The 12,317-nt window shown below is 36.9% G+C and overlaps 1 protein-coding gene across 1 annotated transcript in view; it reads right to left on the bottom strand.

Moving 5' to 3' along the window:
- Positions 1-234: 234 nt before the first annotated feature.
- Positions 235-12,317, bottom strand: part of LOC103750655 (transmembrane protease serine 11G-like) — a 42,029-nt gene continuing 29,946 nt past the window's right edge. The window contains exons 6-10 of the mRNA XM_008853821.2: positions 11,150-11,188; positions 10,255-10,426; positions 7,779-8,038; positions 3,708-3,850; positions 235-1,626 (exon numbers count right to left, since the gene is read on the bottom strand). Coding sequence (XP_008852043.2) covers positions 1,465-1,626; positions 3,708-3,850; positions 7,779-8,038; positions 10,255-10,426; positions 11,150-11,188 — 776 coding nt within the window. The 3' untranslated portion in view covers positions 235-1,464. The remainder of the gene's footprint in view (positions 1,627-3,707; positions 3,851-7,778; positions 8,039-10,254; positions 10,427-11,149; positions 11,189-12,317) is intronic.

The raw sequence follows: 12,317 nt of genomic DNA, 5'->3' as shown, positions 1-12,317 counted from the left end.
TCTTCGCCTCCAAACTAAGAAGCATCTATGACAAAATGTCAGTAGCACAGGGCTGAGAAACCATTGCCAGTGACACCTCAGCGTGACTTTTAGTTTATTATCATAAATACCTTTCAATGTATATAATATATATGAGGCAAGACAGACTCTTACTTGGTACAAAACCCCGAAGAAAATGTCAGTACAATGGTTATCTCAATTATGAAAGGAGGACAAAGATTTAGATGCAGAGAGTAAGTTTGAATTTGTTTTAATATTAATCTTAGTCATATATGGTACTACAAAATATGCAATTTAATACATAAAACGACAATCTTACAAAATTAAGCTATTTTATAGGTGCTTTCTTGATTATCTGAATGTTTTATATAAATATTATATTGAACAATATACTTGCCATTTTTATAGTAAATTTAAATATTGCACAGCAATGTTTACCAAAATCTTGTATCAGGTTTCTTATGACTGTCTACCTCTATTTGCCTTCACAAGTCAGTTGTTTATGAACATTTTATTGAAATGTGTCTATACTGGCTTCCCATTCTGTAGGTCTTTCAGTTTTTGAAACTTGTTAAAAATACAATGGTTAAATAAAATGCATCAAAGGATAATAAAGTAAAAAGTAAATTTGTACAAGGATTCAAACCTCTCATTGGGGAGGATAGAGCTTAAAGTAACTCCTTCTCATTGGATTCTTTCCCACTTACATTTCAATGTAATGAAAATGTCATGAAACATCATCTTTAATTTCCAAGTATGGAAAGGTATGTTTACATAGTTGGAAAAGAACCCTATAATAGGAATCATGTATATTTCTTCTGCTATCTGATCTAAGAATTTACCCATTGTTTCAAAATACACAATAATTTAATTGTCTACAGAAATTGAAATATGCACAACTGAGTCCAAATATTACTTTCAAGGAGAGTTTAAATGTATATCCAAAGGCAGAAGAGGATGGACTCACTAAAGTACTCTTAGATCCTAGCTTCATGTCCAGTGCCTCCTCTATCATGTGCATCATCAGTGATTGAAATAATGATCTTGGCTTGGCTTGTCAGTGGACCAACAAAGTGCTAATGAAGTTTATTTGATGAAGAAGACAAAAATTATGGAGGTATCAGGGAAGGGAGCATACTCTGTCAGAAGAAAAGTAGAGAATGCCTTAATAGTTGGTATTTATTATTTACCTGATAGATTAAGTTGAATAAATATGAGCTAGAAGTTAATCAGAGACACTCTACAGAAAGGTAGACCATTGTGGATGTGACAATGTCTTCTGTGCTCGTGGTCCACAAAACCCTTCCAATGATTTGAAAACCTGTCCCTTTCATATTTAAGGGGAAAGTTGCCAGATCGCACTTATTTGCATCTTGGACTAGATGACAATATATAAGACATAAAATACTAGACAGTTTACTGTGGAGCACTCATGGCTTTCACAGTTTGTATGTAGATGCTGGATTAGATGTTAGTTTTAGATTTAATCCAGTCCCGATAGTGAGTCACTCGGGTGTAAATTCCAGGCTTGTTTTCTTTTCCACAGTCTATTCCCCAGCTAACAATTCCAATAAGATACCAGATACTTCTATCACGTGCAATAACCAGAGGCCCTCCAGAATCACCCTAGGAGAAAAAAATGTGGTTATTGAGATAAACAACAGAATTTTTAAAATGAGACTTAATTGTTATCTCAATGTCTACTATGGTAATACTTTGAACTGAAATGTGTAAAGCTAACTTTATTTTACTTATTATTAGTATTAATATGATAATCGAGTTTGTTACATACTACCTGTTAATGTCTTCAGGTGGAAAGTCATGTGAATAAGTCTAAGATTTTAGTCTTATCTTTGAAAAATAATTTAGTTTCTCTTAGCCTAAACTGGGGCCACAAACTGAACATAAATCCACATAAGCCAATTCTTATGTAAATAATGATTTCAAGACTTAACTAACGTGTTAAATCATCCATGAAGTCTCTCTTAACCCTATTATATAGAAATAATGTCTTGCTCTGAGCTAGATTCTCATCTTGTTCTACTCTCATTAATCTACGCAAAAGTATGCTGGAATGTGTAATATTTATTACTGAAAGGCTAAGGTGGAATCCCTGCTTCCCATAAAATTATTGAAAGTATATAAAATTGAAGACTTCTTGATTATCTTTAACCTAAGAGTTAGACAAAAGATTTATGTGTATGTGTGTATTGCCTGCATTTATGTAAGTGCACCCGTGTCATGCAATGCCCTGAGAGGTCAGAAAAGGCCGTTGGATCCCCTGGAACTGGAGTTATGAACAGTTGTTAGCTGCCATGTAGGTGCTGGGATTCAAACCCAGGTCTTCTGCATGAATAACCAGTGTTCTTAACTGCAGAGCCATCACTCCAGCCCCAGACAAAAGATTTAAAATTCATCTTTTAGCAATTCATTCAAAAGAAGTATTTTGTGATGACCAATTATAAATTTTTAGAATAAGAGAAATTACTGATTGAAGCAGGCAGGGACTTCTAAGCTCTTTCCCTTTTGTGTTCTTCTTAATTTCTTCTAGTGTTTGGTACACAGTGTGAAAACCTTGCTCCCCCAAAAGCAATCCCCCCTTAGCTCCTTTCCCTTAGACCTTTATTCTGAGATCTTCACTCTTTTACTGTACTAATGGTGTGACGAAGTACGGGAGTGTAAACCAATGAGAAGGGATCATCTGCCTCTCTATAGATTTATGCTTTTTCCCTAAGCCACTTGATTCAGCTTTATCTTGGACTACACGTGTTGTTCTCAGGGAGTGAGTGGAAGGATGCTTTTTATTCTAGAATATGTAGTTGAGTCCTGATATTTTCTTCTTTCGTTTAGTAACTTGTACCCTGATGAAATTATAAATTCATTGTGGATTTATAGCAATTAAAAAATGTTTGTTTCCCACTGTAGTGCCAGAGTAAATTGTGATTCACAATAAGTGAATGAATGCTATTATCATCATATGATAGTCAATTGCAGGTCAACAGTGACACCTTTACATATAACAAAGTACACATACATGTCAAATTCTCAAAGTCAATCTTAATTCTTCAGATAATTACTGTGTTCTTGTACCTAGGCACAAATACTATAGGCCACACTTTTATTGTTTTAGTTATTTATTTTTAATGCTTCAGACAGCCATGTTTTGAAACTGATAGTATGTTTAAATGTTTAAAACCAAGATGTTAGCGTTTGAAGAAAATGCTACTCATGTAATCATTTTTAAAAATGATCTGTGATGTAGCACACATATATAAATGAATGCAAGTAGGTATTTTTTCTAATTAGTGTAATTATATTAGGATATATGATAGTTGAGGTCAAATGCTTAAGCACCAGTGTTGCAAAATTTTATTTGCCATGGAGATATCTGTGTCTGATGGTGGGTTGCAATTATCAGGAATAAGATACCCAAGGGTTAGTAATGCCTGAACCTTGATTCTCTGACTTCCTGCTTGCTTTCCACTGTTTCCACTGCTTTTCTCTAATAAGACTTCTGATTTGTACCTGACCTTTATTTAGATGGCTCTTTCTATAAGGTGTTAAATGAGTTCTTATGGTTCTTCCGTTTCCTTTTTACATCTCCTCTTTCCTCCACAAGTTAATATGATAGAACCATGTTAAATGACATTAGTCTATACATCCAGCCTTTCTGAGTAGAGTCATTTTGTGGATTTGAGTATTCTTACCTCACAAGCATCTAATTTTCCTGTCAAGAATCCGGCACATATCATTCCTGATGACACGGCACCACCATATACATTAACTTGGTTACATACATCATTGCTTATGATCTCTATTTCAACTTCTTGTAGAGAATTTGGAAATGGACCTAAATAAGGAAACAATAAATAGATGAGGAATTGTTGGAAATCTTGTTATTATTACAGTTAATTATTGTGTCTTGCAGAGGACATATCTGAGTTTAAGCATTGGTCTTAAAACTGCAGCATTTGGAGCTAGATGACAGTGTCAGAATCAAGTTACCACTGAGGGGACTTCTGTGTGTAGACACATGCTGGGTGCTCTCATTCTTATCACTTTATTTGATCCCTGCAGCAACTACCAAAGATAGATGTGAGAATTCTCTATTTCAGTGGAGAAAACTGAAGTTCACTTGAGTTAAGAATCTTGCCATGCTCACATAACTAAATGGATACAATGATAGGTTAAAAACAAGGTAAATCTCACTACCAGGAATCAACCTAGAAACCTACCTTATCACTTTACAAAGGATACAGATATTTTCAAAACTAGAAATCCTTTAGCAAGAGAAATGCTACAGAGAATTACATTTAATTCTGATGGAGTCCTATTGCTGCCCAAGAAAGACAAAGTTCACCCTGAAAATAGCTTGACATGCTATTCAAAACAAACATATGTATAAATAATAAATATGAAGAAAATAAGTAGATCATGTTTTATTCACTAACCACATATTTACTGATTCATTGTAATACAAAAGTATCAGGACCTGACACTGATTCTAACTACTCCAAAAGCTATCAAAATACTGAAAGCAAATCCTAAATCCATCACTCTAGAGTCCAGCCTTGGAAAACAAAAGAAAAATGAGGAAGAACCCAATAGAGAGATGCTTTTGGAAGCCCTGGTCAAGAAATTCCAGTGGACTCTCATATGAATATTTGAAAATTGCTCTGTTCTGACTTTTTTCTAGTTCCCTGTCTAGATCTTGTAATGCTAATTGCTCTTGCCTTTACTTCTCCTTCACATCTCCTATTCATGATTCAGGAACTTTCTTTTCCCTTAGAGATAATAAGAGCTATGCAATTTGGGAGTCTTTTAGATAGACCCACTGAAGGGGTACTTCAATTGAGTCACCCTGTGTCCCTGTTCAGCATGGAAGAAACCAGACCAGTCTGTGTCCCTATTCCCTATTGGCAATTTGGGTAACCCCTTCAGAGGATGGTGTGATAATCATAGGAGGTAGGAATTGGCTAGGCAGTTAGGGTAAAAAGATGCCAAAGAAAAGTAGCCAGTTTCTTGGCTAAAAGTCAAAATGTCCTTGGGCCTGTTAGCATCATACTCTGTTCCAAAAGCCAAAAATGTCAAAAATGTTTTGGAGCTTGTATCTAAACCTTGAAAGATTTTAGGGTTACCTCTTCAGAGGGGAGAATGTTAGAGCACCCAAAAGCCCCTTAAAAAAATAAATGAAAGAAGAAAAAAAAAGAGAAAAAGTGATGGGGAGATATGGGAGGTGTTGGAAGAGAGGGAGTGGGCATGGATTTGATCAAAACATCTTATATGCATGTATGAAATTCTCAATAAAGTTTTTGTAAAAGTTAAAAAAAAGTATCATTTACTTGAATGTGGTACAGTTTTAGCTTGATAGCTTCTATTTCAAGTATTATTAGTCATTGACATAAAGTTTGATTTTTGTTTATATAGTTTTGAAATTATTGAAAAATGAGAAATTCATTTGATTATTGAGTAATGAGTCAAGGCAATTTTGTACATAAGAACTCCAGTGTTATAGATAGCAGATAAGTGTTTGAAAAGTCTTTGCACAATATAACAGCTCTGTCATCTTGGGAAAGTTGCTGAGAAACATTTTACCTGGAAATGGAGAAAATGTTTTTCTCATGCTTTTGGTGAGAGTTAAAATAACAAAATCATTCGTCACAGTGTTTCACCCCACATCCATTTTCAATAAATAGAAGGTATTAGAGTGAATTGCAGAGATTAAAGTTATATATTTAAAGTGTTCATGGTCTTAACCTCAATGTTAATACTGAACAATGAGAACATTAGAAAAAGAAATTTCTACATAGCAGAATCCTGTTTCTGCTTGGGAACTGGTAAATTCATGCTTATAAAATTGATTGTCCCACTGAAAAACAATGTCCAGTTTCTCTGCAGTCCATAGAAATTACCTAGAGACTTCTCTCACCATATCTCACATAATGCTGACATGTAGAAGGATCACTGACCATTGCTTTCTTTTCTTCATCATATCCTGCATGAAATGCTCCCAGTAAACATCTGCTAACTGCTCTTTATACAGATTTTTACCCATCTAAAATGTTTGTGTTAGTACCTAAGCAATGATTTGCTGTCTATAAAATCATATAATATTGTAGATGTTTTTAGGCGTTAACTGTATTTCAGCTACTTATTTCTTTTTAGCTTCAATTTTATTATTTATGTATTTATTTATTTATTTAATTTGTCATGGGCAGGTATACTTGTGGATCCACAGGGAGATGGCAGTCAGAGGACAGCTTGCAGGAAGGAGTTTGTCCTCTCTGTCCACCTTGTAGGTTCAAAGGGTCAAACTCAGTTCCTCAGGCTTGGAGGCAAGTGTCTTTACCTGCTGAGCCATCTCACCAGTGCCCTACTAAAACTTTCTTTGTATTGATTTTTATTTTAGTGAATTGGTCCAAATGCTAGCTTTAAATTGCAAATGTTCACAGTTCTTTAATTTCAACTACAAAATATCAATTTAAAGTGCTTAACAATATAATAAACTTTTATATTATTGACAATTCAAAGAAGAAAATGTACTGAAAACAGAAAGCTTTGTTTTGCAAGCTTTCAAAAGCTTTCTATGACTGATTAAGAGTGAAGAGTACAGAAGGTAAGAGTGAAAAACTTGAGCACCTCCATGTCAGTTCAAAATGCAGAAAGAAACCTTAATTCGATATCTATTGATTAAACTTAGTCTGATGTCTTCAAAGTCATAATGCTGTTTCTGAAAATTATTCAACTTGTTAGAACAATGGCTCATGCACAAGAACTTGAATGCTCGGCATTCCTGATCAAATTAAAAAATACTCCCAACACTGTGAGGAGGTCTTTGGTGTAGCTGTACCCAGGGGAAGCTTAAAGCACTCCATTTCTACTCTGATCAGAAAGTGGAGAAACCTCAGAACATTCCATTCTCTTTCCTGTTCATCACCATTCCCCAAAACCAGTGCAGATGCCTCAGAGATGAGGTCAAAGACCTTTGATTATAATAATGATTATACTAGACTCAAGGACAGAATTTTCAACTGCCTATTAGAAGGAAGTAGTCTTCCATAAAAATTGACTGACAAAGATTTAATAGATCAAATTTATACTGAGTCAGGGCGTAAAAAGGACATAAATTAAAAGCCAAGAATAGGAATCAGGATTGCAAGGGAGGATTAGAACATATGTGAAAAAATCCACCCAAGAGTGTAGGAACTGGAAACACAACATTTGAAAATCTGTTGTTTGCAGTTTTTTTGGGTATTGTTAAGGGGAGTAAAATGATGTGTTTATCTATCAGTGATAATGTCTCATGCTCAAGATCAGCTTAAGAGATACATGGATCAGAGGGATCCCATTTAATGTTTAATGTCAGACAATACCAGCTCTTCAAGTTTCTTGGCTGAGGCCATTTCTGTTTATCTGTTCCACAGCCCAGAAGCTCATCATTATTAGAGTTTGCAAATCATATGCTTTATGAATCATGTAGCTCTCAGACTTTCTAAATAGGAAAGATGGAGCTGAAGGAAGAACACAGGAAGAAAAAGCTTTGGTAGGTTTTGAAAGGGGAGTTCTAACAGATTTCCAGTGAAAATAGTATGTAAAAGAACAATAACTAGTGTTGGCTGAAGTTCTCATAATTTATGATGGGTTTGTTTCGATTTTCATGGGATATCTTGGTTTCATCTCAAATTGTGTATTGGGATTTTCTATTTTTCTGGATATTTCCATTCAGAAGCAGGATAGGTTTGTGCTGTCGGTTTCCTTGTTTTTCTTGAGATACTCACCATTTGCTTTTAATGCTCCCCATCCAGTGACAAACACTTTACTCTTAGGCAAGACTTCAAAACTAGCATCTGGGAGACAGACTCTGCGCAGGTCTTCAGAAAACAGGACTGGGGTGGCGAGCTTGACCACCGCGATGTCATCATCGTGCTTGTGTGCCGCGTAGTTTTCATGAACGATGATAGACTGCACCTTCCTTTTCTTCAGTGGGCGGTTTAGGGTTGTTCCAAAACTGACGGTCCACAGTTTGGGGTTTTTGTAACTGATCACAGATTAAAAGGAGCAGAGTGGGTTCATGTCTGATCTTACATTGCCCAGGACTCCCGATGGGCAAGGGACATAAATGTGAAAGCGGGGCAAATTTTTAAAGGAGATTGTTGATTTGGTCTTTCCAACCTTTTCTTGCATTAGCCCCATCCTCCGATTTTGCTTTCTAGTTAAGAAATTGTTACAGTACCAAAGAGCCCATAAGTTTAACTGGTTGAGACTATAAAAAATGTCTAGTCTATTGGAGGACCCACTTTTCCAGTCTCACTGGTCAATTACCTGGTGAAAGAACCACTCCTAGGAAGGCAGGTTCACCTTAAATTATGCTAAATAGATGGGCAGAATACCTGGTGTGTTAATGAGGTAGCAAATATTTCCTGCCTGGAACTAGCACAGATCCTGGCAGAACTCCGCAGGACCAGCCACAGTCATGTAGGTCTCCGTAAGTTGGTCCGTTTCCCTGCTTCAGGAAAGCCTAATTTCCCTTTTTCTCCTTCATGCCTTTCTTACTAAACATGTTTTCTTTAAGGCTTTGGACTGCCCCTAGCATCTGTATTTCTTTGCTTATTCTCTAAAGCTTCCTTCTCCTAGCCATGTGGCTCCAGAGTCAGCCATGTGTCTGACCTCCCACTCAGGCTCTAAACCTACAGGGCTTCCCATGGCTTTCTTTCCTTCTTCCCACCATTCACCTCCTCAAGGCAGCTGCCAAGATTGCCAGCTCACCTGCCCTGAGGATTTTTCTATAATATTCTAATAAAAAGCTTCCATTTGAGTCCATCCTTAAATACTTTTATGAATAAGACTAAGAACCATCTAGGGGACCCTTTCTCCCTGTTTCAAAATCTCCCACCATGGGGTAAAATTACTCTCTTTGTAAGTGGGTTTGCATTTTTTAAAGGAACAAAAAAGCATTACTATTTTATTATAAAATTGTGCATATAACTTGAAGAAATATAAATATTAGTATATTTAATGACATACATTCACATCAATAATCACATATGCCCATAACCATGAGTAGTTCCACATTTTTATGCACAGGCATACAGAAAGAAAGACACGGGGAAAAAAGAGAAAAAAAGACACAGATAAATAGATAAAATTAAAGGCACACTTTATAGGTTTTTCTCATGATTCCTTTCCATTGAGCATTTTATGCAGAATATTCCCCATTTTATTTAAATTTCACTAGGGTCACCAAACCTCTCTTTTCTCTCCAAGGGTGCTAGGTGTTAAATCTTCAAAAACTACACAGAAAATAAAAAAAAATATTACCAAAGATATTTGTGTAGAAGAATATCAGATATAAATTATAGCCTTGGCAATTACTGATGAAGTTAAAAATAAAACTGCAATATATCACCAGGCATGGTGGCACACACCTTTAATCCCAGCACTTGGGAGGCAGAGGCGGGTGGATCTCTGTGAGTTCCAGGCCAGCCTGGTCCACATAGTTCCAGGACAGCTGAGGCTATAGGGAGACCTTGTTTCAAAAAGACCAGAAAAAAAAAACAACAAAAAAATTGCAATATATCCCAGGAAAACTGGTGCACATGTTCAATTCTTCACAGTGTTGGCTTGTTCCTACTTAAAACTGAGATTACTGGAAAATGTATTTCCAGGTAGAGCTGAAAAATCTTTTTTTTTTCTACTATTCTTCAGGAATTGTTATTCTTTTCTAAGCTGTGAACAGTAGTCTACCATGTTCACAGATTTGCTGGATAGCTTTAGTGTCAACTTGACATACCTGGGTTGAGGGAGCCTCAACTGGGGAATTTCCTCCATTGAACTGGCCTGTGGCCATGTCCATGGGGCATCTTCTTGATTGTTGAGTGATGTGGGAGGGCCCAGCCCACTGTGGGTGGTGCCACCCCTGGGCAGGTGGGCCTGTGTTGCATAAGAAAGCAGGCTGAGCAGGGGCCAGGGGAGCAAGCCAGTAAGTAGCATTCCTCCATGGCCTGTGTTCCAGCTCCTGCCTCCAGGTTCCTGCTTTGAGTTCCTACCTTGGGCTCCCTGATGAACTATGACCTGGGAGATGGAACATAAAATAAACCCTTTCCTCCCCAAGTTGGTACTGGTCAGAGTATTTTGTCACAGCAATGGAGAAACAAACTAGAACAATGGTGGAGTGGGAAGGAGGTAAGAATAATTGAATACTAAGGGGAAGAGAAGTGACACTGATGACCCTGAGGATGCAGACTGAAGACTTACTTGTCAAAGCAGTGAGCAGACGTCACAAGCCACTGGGAGCTAATCAGAGATGCACCACAAAGGTGGATGTTGTCCATCTGTAGGCTGGTTTGCCATGGCCAGGCAGCTCTGTCTGCAGTTATGCCATCAGCAATTCTTGCTGTCGGGGGGTACTCCATCCCCAAGCCACAGCCTGACAGGAAGGAATGACATGGTTATTTCCAGAGAGTTATAAACATGTCTAGGTGCATCTGACAAGATAAGCATGCAAACAGGTATAGATGTGACTTGCCTTTAAAACATTCATTGAAATTAACAGTAAATATGATGGAGATAGGGAATATTCGGGTTGATATATTATGCATACTGTTGGGACTGAATCAGCAATAACATTTAGAAGTTACTTAACACTTTCTTTGGTATGTTTGAAGAAATTTCTCTTTGAAATTAGTTTTTCACATTTTCTGAGTCATATTCATATATATAACAGTTTACCCTGTGTTATTTGAGATTTTGAAGTGTTCATACACACTTCATTTATACTTTAAAATACTTTAAGATATATCACAGTATTATAAATATCAGCTTCCATATCATAGCTAGTGGATACCATTTAAGTTTAAGCAAAATTTTCTACTTTAACAAAGTAAACTGGATAAAAATTAAGTGGAAAATACAAGGAAATTATTAAAGCCATCATCAGAGAATCTTGCTATAGGAAAGATAATATATTCCCACAGAGTTCATAGAAATTCCTATTAATAATTTTTTCCACTCAGAAAAAGTAAGTCATGTCTCCATTTATAGATGTTGTAGATGTCTGTGATGTAGTAAACATGGAAACACAGGAAGATCCAAAGTGTCATGAGGTTGGCGCTTTGCTTTCTAAATATCTCAGTGATATTCTTGGACTTACTGCTGTTTAGAATATGTTCTGCTTGTGCTCTGTTCATTTCTGAAAAAAAAAAGTCATTGCTCAGTGAGGCAACTGTTTTAAAATAAAATTCCCACTTGGCATTACATTTTCTGCTTGGGAAAAACAGGAAATTCTTAATGTAAAAATTACAGAATAGACCACAAAAGGAGGTGCTGGAATACCAACTAAACATTGGTTTGTAATTACTAAGCCATTATCACAGAGAGGTATTTATTTGTCAGGAAGGAGAATAATGTCAAACCAATTTATTAAGTAGAAGCTGAAGAAGAGGCGTGTACAGCCATTTTCACTCATGCACTGCCCTATGCCTAGGCCTAGACTCTATTCCTTATGCACTATGCTATGCCTAGACACTATTCCTTACGCACTATGCTATGCCTAGACACTATTCCTTACGCACTATGCTATGCCTAGACACTATTCCTTACGCACTATGCTATGCCTAGACACTATTCCTTATGCACTATGCTATGCCTAGACACTGATCCTTCTGTCCTCATTTGCATGCTGGCCTACAGTAAAGGTGTGGAAGCATCTGAGAAGCCTGGCATCTGGGCTTGCCCCCTGGATTTTACCCCACTGTATCAAAATCTATGAATATTCAACATGTTGCTCCACCACTTTTTATTTGTAAAATAAAATGGAAAAAGGTATGATCTGTGGCTATATCCCCAAATTTGCACTGTTCCGTATGCCAGCTTGTATAATGAGAATCAGACCCAACCATGTTAATATGAATCTCAATATAGCATTTCAGTGACAGGTCTTTAATTTAGGTGAGACTCAAGGGACATTAAGCTGACAGCTATCCTTGGGGAATTTATTAGAGAAAATCCTTATGATTAGATTTTGTCTAGTGTCTTCTTTAACCTTTACACTATGTACAGCTGGCCCTAGGTGGCATGGTTCCTGTTTATGTTCTTGATGTCACACTCTCTCCTTACACCCAGGCTTCGGTTTCCTGACTGTGCCTGCTCTTGCTGCAAGCCTTTGTTCCAGCTGCTAACTCTTTTGGGAATGCTTTTCCCTTGGTCTTTTTATGCAGGATTCCCTCTTGTCCTGCAGAACTTAAATGGCATCTCCCTTGTGGAGTCTTTCCATGACAAAGAGAGCTGAAGTGGCACCCTGCTCTCTGTTCTTCCCAGGG

The sequence above is a fragment of the Nannospalax galili genome, unplaced genomic scaffold (assembly GCF_000622305.1).
Source record: "Nannospalax galili isolate Female #2095 unplaced genomic scaffold, S.galili_v1.0 scaffold547, whole genome shotgun sequence".
Lineage (NCBI taxonomy): Eukaryota > Metazoa > Chordata > Mammalia > Rodentia > Spalacidae > Nannospalax > Nannospalax galili.
The sequence above is the reverse complement of the archived record's forward strand: the minus strand, read 5'-3'. Positions and strand labels throughout refer to the sequence as shown.